The 6,929-nt window shown below is 38.4% G+C and overlaps 1 protein-coding gene across 1 annotated transcript; it reads right to left on the bottom strand.

Moving 5' to 3' along the window:
* Nucleotides 1-1,529: 1,529 nt before the first annotated feature.
* Nucleotides 1,530-3,911, bottom strand: LOC139134253 (adhesion G protein-coupled receptor E1-like). Its single transcript, XM_070701166.1, has one exon. The coding sequence runs from the start codon at nt 3,316-3,318 to the stop codon at nt 1,612-1,614; it is 1,707 nt and encodes a 568-aa protein (XP_070557267.1). The 5' UTR covers nt 3,319-3,911; the 3' UTR covers nt 1,530-1,611.
* Nucleotides 3,912-6,929: the final 3,018 nt, after the last annotated feature.

Below are 6,929 nucleotides of genomic sequence, written 5' to 3'. Positions count from 1 at the left end.
ACACAGTCGCTCTTGTTTGACCTTTTTCTGATATCAAAACACACATTAAATACTTGCATAAAGTCACCAATGAACAAAATGACAACGATATGTAAGTGCAAACGTGTCAAAAATTACCATTTTCCTGAATAAAAACAAGTGAATTCGTTTGTCACCTCTGGACCAAAAAAAAAAAAATCACCTATTCCGTAACTGAAGAACTAAGAAAAGTGCGGTATTGAAAAGATCCATAAGAAGAAGGCCGACGATTGATCATGCGCAAAGAATCACTGTCAACGATACAAATCAAACATTCGCAAAGTATCACTGTCAACAACACCTAGTAAACAATATTAAGACCACTAGTGTAGATACTTGAAACACTTCTAAATAGACATTATCATTCACCACTCTGTCCTCATATAGACCTTGTTTTGGTTCAATTTTGGAACCTGCTAAAGACATAGGATTTAGCGTCTCATTTTCTGAAAGAGAATAAATAGCCTGACCATTTAAATTGAGTAACATTGGCAGCAAAATACCGTTGAATCTTCTATAGTCCATTGCTGGCTACGCAATCGTTTGATTGATGACGATTGATAGGGCCGGCTTAAGCTAAGTGGCGAACTGGCGCACTTGATAACCTCTCGGTCCAGTTATTCCTATATAATCGTCCTGACCATGTTAATTACTCTAGCCCACGGGTAGGGTACAGCAACCGTTTTCTGGTACACATGATGTGTACTCTAATCCGTGTAGTGTATAACGGGCCAACGAATCAGTAAACGTGTCTCTCTAAAGAATATCGATAACGTCTTCATTGTCTGAGTATCGCGATCTCACCGAAACCCGGTCGCTGCCTCGTCTGCATAAAGGTATTTTCCTCATCTCGATCGACTCTATCGTTAAGGTCGAACTATCAAAATGCGGAGCGTCAAGCAAAGGGCTGTATTTGAATCTTCTATTTAAACCCAGACTAAACATGCACTGTGATTTGCCAATACACTTACACAAAAGATGGCTAAAAACCACAACATCATGATTCATCATGTCTTTGTTCAGTGTTGAAAGATAAATCATAGAAATTTTGAATGCTTGAACAGTTATCGTTATCATTCTTATGATATAAGAATTTGAGACTAATAAATACTACAGATATATCCAGTGATTTGAAGTAAAAGGTACCTAAGCGGCTGTATTTTCAACCAAAAAAATCTACTCGTGGTTCTGTGGGTGAATTTGCACTTCTCAGGTCTATACATACGACAAGGACAAATGTCATTTGCACAATTTCGTACATGAAGTGCCTGTAAGCGTTTTTATCCACTTGGATATTGATATATTTGTTTGGAACCAAAAGCAAAGTTTTTGTTGCCGACACTATTTTGATCAGCTCGTCGTATGATCATCTTGCACCAAAATAATTAGAAATGATTGTGAAGGAATAGCCTGAATTGGACGAATCGATTCAGTCTTAAACGCCGGGTACCGCAGCCTTTTACGCAAGTACCGAGACTAACTGAGCCGCGCGTCGCACTACTCAACGGAAAGAATAAAGTTGCTGTTTTTTGCAGAAGACCACATATCCGAGCGATTGCACTGTGGTCATCGATTCTACGAAACGTCACGATATTATTTATTGGTAAAATGGTGCATGTCACTCGCCGTTTGATTCTCTTTTACTTTCCTGCAGCAGGCATTATAGTATAGACCAGCCGTGCGCAAGCGCACCAAGAACGCTAAGAAAATGAAAACTCCTTGTAAGGTATTCGCAACTATAAAGATATAATCTAAGACATCACCATGCAGAAATCCATCGAGAAACCCAATAATCCAAGTCAGTCCCATGACAGTTGACATCTTTATAGAGAAGATCACATGCTCAGTTGTGTATGATTTCTGACGGTGATGTTTCATTTTCCTTTCGGATGTGAACATCGACCAAATGGTGTACAGAAAGCAGATAGTGTTGTAGAGCAGAATCAGACCAACGGGGACCAGAAAAGTAACGACTAAGGAAGTAAGCCGACCAATCCAACATATAGGACCTTCACTGTAACCGATCTGAAAATTATTTGGTGCAAAATAATCCATTATGACACAGATTGCAACGAACACAAACGGTAAAAGCCAGGCATAGAGACAGTAATAGACAAACACTTTCCCATCTCCAGAGATATGTCCCGTCAACTGAGTACGCATGTAAATGATGTCAGTTGCCATGACACTCATCCAACAGAACGTAGAAAGCCAAAAATAGTGAGAGAAAATAGCAGCTATCTTACACAACCATGGAAATTGAACTACGTCCATCACTGTAATGAATAGCAATTGGGCGGTGACAAGAGCTATTGCCAAATTCAAGATAATCTTACCAGGGCGGTTTCTCATTTGTTTAAATGCACATATCGTGATGATTGAGACGACCAAACAGACGATGGATAAAATACAGCCAATAAGAGTTAAAAGCTGTTTTAGCCTTGTCTTTGATCTTGTGTTCCAAAAAGAAGCTACCTTTTGATTGATATGACATATATAAGCGTAGGACTGATCATCGGATAGGACAAACTGATCCTCAGGATAAATAGATGAATCAACAACAAGAACACCTTCTGTTATTACAAAGTCTTCCGCTGTAAGTTTCAAAATTACCCCATTTGCACATGTAAAAGGCGCATCCTCATTTTCATCGCTTTTAGAAACACACATCACTATTTCAATATCAATCTTTGGCAAGTTGGAACTTTCTCGATCATAATAGCATGATTTTGACATAAATTGTGCGAAAGTGTACAATGGGTTCAGGGTAATATTAGCTACCTCATCCTCGTTCAAGGTTCCGTTATTGTATTCAAAAATGCTGCCTTCGAGTGTGACTCGATCCGTCATGTTACTACAATTACCATTCGGCAGTTCAAATGTTACAGATTGAATCTCAGCACCAATCATTGACACTTCTGATTCTGAGTCAGCCCATGTTCTCATACACGCTAATGGCAAAATTTCTTTCGTAAAGACGATGGAGGTGGATTCCACGTCGACTTTAAGTGTAATCGTTGCATCGTGTGCATTAAAAGAATGTAATTCTGATTCAGAAATACTGATCATATTGTTTAGTGGTAATGATCTGCGTATGAATGACGTCACGTTTCTTTCAATCTCAGTCAAGGCAGGACAGACGGTTTGCGAGGGAACGGAAACATGAAAAGTCAATGAAATATGCCAGGATATAATATCACGGGACATTGATCTTGTGTTGACAATAGACGCCCGGTTTTCAAATTCACTTTGCAGATAACGAACTTTCTTTACACACTTTTCTAAAAATATGTCAAACATTTCATCCTGGTCACAGTTCCATTGTTCTGTGTAGTAGTCTCCATGTGCAAAGACACGTTGAAATCCTTGAGCGGTGAAGTCGAAGAGAACGTTAAATGCGCGAAGTCGCCTGAAATTCTTGTAACCTTGGGGTATGCCGCAATAAACCTCCGAAAAGTGGACATTAGGCTCGTTACAAAGTGCGCAATGTATATTCTTGTAAAAACGCGGAACAACACCTACAACTACAATTTCACCAACATGAATATGCGCCGCGTAGTTTTGACACCGATGTACCAACTCTAGGTCGGGAAATCCCGATGGACATTCTGCTGTGTAATTCACACAAGTTGGCAACCTTTCTTGGAGTCAATTGGTACACCGACAGTGCGTTTACAGTCTTGAAGCTTTTGGAGCATTGCTATTGCCAACGAAATGTTGTTGACCAGTTTATGATAAAACTCGACTTTTGTGCGTCGTGGTATGTCGCAGGACCACTGCAACGGTAAAAACTGCACTGCTGATGGGTCGATTTCGTTGCAAACGGCACAATAAATATTTTGATACACGACGTAGTCGTCGGAGGTGAATACTGGCGTTATGTCTAATACAGACGTATCTGAAAAATAAAAGGAATTGATACATTAATTCAGATTGTAAGAAATTCATCCATGCCATCCATGCAGTACGCTATATCATCATAGGCATTCATAGTTAATGACACGTAAAGATGATTAAATTAATGTAAACACTCGCGAAAGTTATGAGGCCCGCCAAAAATCGCGCCATTGTTCGATTCCAAGCTCGGTCGAGTTTGAACACCTCAAAGCATAGAGCAAGCTCCTCAGTACGACATGTATGAATGCAAAGTGGATATAGTAGTCTTACCAGTCAGTTTATCTGCAAGAATTATACATGTTTTTTAAGGAATTAATTAGCGAATTAGGGAAAACGTGAAGTGAGTACACTTTATAGCGTTGTAAGTCGTTCATTTAATTTTTGTTGCAGTTTCGTATATACGGTATGCGAATAAAATATTCAAAGGTATTTTTATATCGTCTGCTCGTATATTTTCGTCACTGATTTGCCAAAATAGAACTAAACTTGTTTTAAAAACCTAAACGAAAGTTTGACATTCTTGGGAGTATCTTAAATTGTATCCGAAACCCGTACGGAGCCCGATCATGACCTGTGAATCGGAAATAATTATGTGCATCTGTCTGTCGCTGTAGTATTTTCAGAATGGTGGGATTTTTGTGGCTCATTTATGGCTATACACGATATCATTCACTACATAGATATTTTAAGTCGTCAACAGGAAACTTGTTGTATAGCGGTTCTGTCATGATCAGGTGTTGACCGTAATCTTCAATTACTAGCAGCGTAGACGATATAAAAACACCGTGCGTGTGGACCATACATAGAGGGGGACTGAACAGTGAATAATGAAAGGTGTCGGTTGCAATACATACAAATTTCAAATGCGTTCGTTTGTTTGTTTGTTTTTGTCATAAGTCTTAATCACTTGTGTTTTATGTATATGTAATACCACCGAATTCAAAGGTCAAGCTGCGCGTAGCTGTAAATAGTTCCGATTACAGTGAAAATATAATTCGTATTTTAACATGTTAAAATACGGGTTCATATCAGTACCCTCAAAACAACAGGAGAATGGCAATACAGGCAAAGCATATATGATAATATAAAAAAAATTACCCATATTTGTGATGAAAATTAGCTGCTATCCAAATGTTAACTCAACAGAGAAAACGTAGAATATTTTGATATTCACAATAAGAGGATGGTGACACCTTAAGCTTAAAATAAGCTCACGTAAGCAGCAAATTAGCACAATTCATGAAAATTTTATGGGATCTAATATCTGTACCTTAAAGGGCTGAAGGCGTCGGTGCTTCTAAATAGCATTGCTCTTAAATCTACTGATCTGTTGATGGATTGATTTTAACAGTTTGATTGATCGATCGATCGATTGATTAATTGATTCTGTCAAAGTTCACTTGACACCCAATCAAAAATTACGTATGATATCAAGGTCCATGGAAAATAAGTCAAAGTTACGACCAGCTATTTTTAACAGCTTAAAGGACGTTATGTCAAAGGCATACACTGCCGGTGCGTTAGAAAAACTCCTATGGAAAGACTTTACAACTGCCGCTCCTACATATTGTGTTGAATTTAAGGCCAATGTCAAAGAAAGTCATATTACGGAAAACGTGAAAACATCGTGAGGAACCCGCACATCAATTTTGTAAAGCATGAGCAAATGTTTTCTGAAAAGGAAATTCTCTATGGAAGTAAGACTTATGTGGACACCGTGTGCCAAAAGAACTGCAACAGATTACATAAAGTACAAGCAAAAATAGAAAAATAACCAAAATAGTTCTTAAAGGCTTGTTTTATACCGTACACAAACTTGATGTTCCTTATTAACTCAAAGTATTTGAGATGAACAAAAGTGATCCATGAATATTGTACCTGTTTATATTCGGTATGTTCAGCTTGATATTTGGCTTACGCACAGAAAGTCATTTACGAGTATATAATCCGGAAATGAGCTAAATGTGATAAGTCGCAATCATCAACCTTCCAGCAACTTACCTAACAAGCCTATCACATTTACTTTCAGCATAAGGGACCGAGCACAATTAACGGCAGGGGGGGGGCCGGAAGAGAAAATGGGGGGGGGGCCACGAAAAAAAATGAGTGTTCTTGGGGTGGGCCATGAAAATTCCAGGGAAAGTAAGGGGTGGGCCACCAAAATTTTTTACACCATGACAGACAGAGAATATTTTTCAGCATTTTTGTTCCCTGTTGAAGCTGGAGTTCCTTGTTAAACTTCTTGTAGCATGATGAAATACCAAGTCTTAAACCTCACAATGCAGTTGTTATGTGTAAAATGAGCAATATTATTATTGAAAATTGACTTCATTTGTCAACAGTAATAATGGTTGGTAATGATACAGAGGCTCGGTTGAAACTGGTTATTTCATCATGCTATAGGAATCCCTTATAGAACAGGAATGCCTGTCAGTACCATGTGAAATTAGCATTCACATGGCTAGTTGGCATGGCTTAATGCATGTGCATAGGGAATAGGCAGTCAGGCAGTCCACATTCATTTCAGAAGCACGTTGGTAACATGTGTATAGGCCGAAATATTTAAATGAGCTAGCCATTCACACACATGTGAATGAATGGTTATTCTGAATCCACTCACATGTATGTGAACCAATGGTTATTTTGAATGCACATATGAATGACAGGGTCATCCTGGCAGAAAAAGAGCACCATGAAAAGTACTGATTTGACACCCGTTTTCACTTATTTTGATGTTGCCGTTATGAATTTGGTAAACATTGTTGCATTTGCATGTTTGCAAGGTGTAAGCAAACATCAATAAGTGAAATCAAATTCCAGTGAAATCAAGTACTTTTACACAGCCTCTTACGGTGAATTATAAGATACAATTGGTTGGATATGTAATTTAACCAATTTGGCCTAAACTAAGACAGGCCAAACAGAGTTAAAAGCAACTCTGACTCACCTGAACACAGCAAACACAAGCAGACTCACCTTTCCAAACGTTCAAAATAAAAAGCACAAAACATATC

Source organism: Ptychodera flava, chromosome 6, assembly GCF_041260155.1.
Source record: "Ptychodera flava strain L36383 chromosome 6, AS_Pfla_20210202, whole genome shotgun sequence".
Lineage (NCBI taxonomy): Eukaryota > Metazoa > Hemichordata > Enteropneusta > Ptychoderidae > Ptychodera > Ptychodera flava.
Note: the sequence above shows the minus strand (reverse complement) of the source record. Positions and strands in the feature narration are given on the sequence as shown.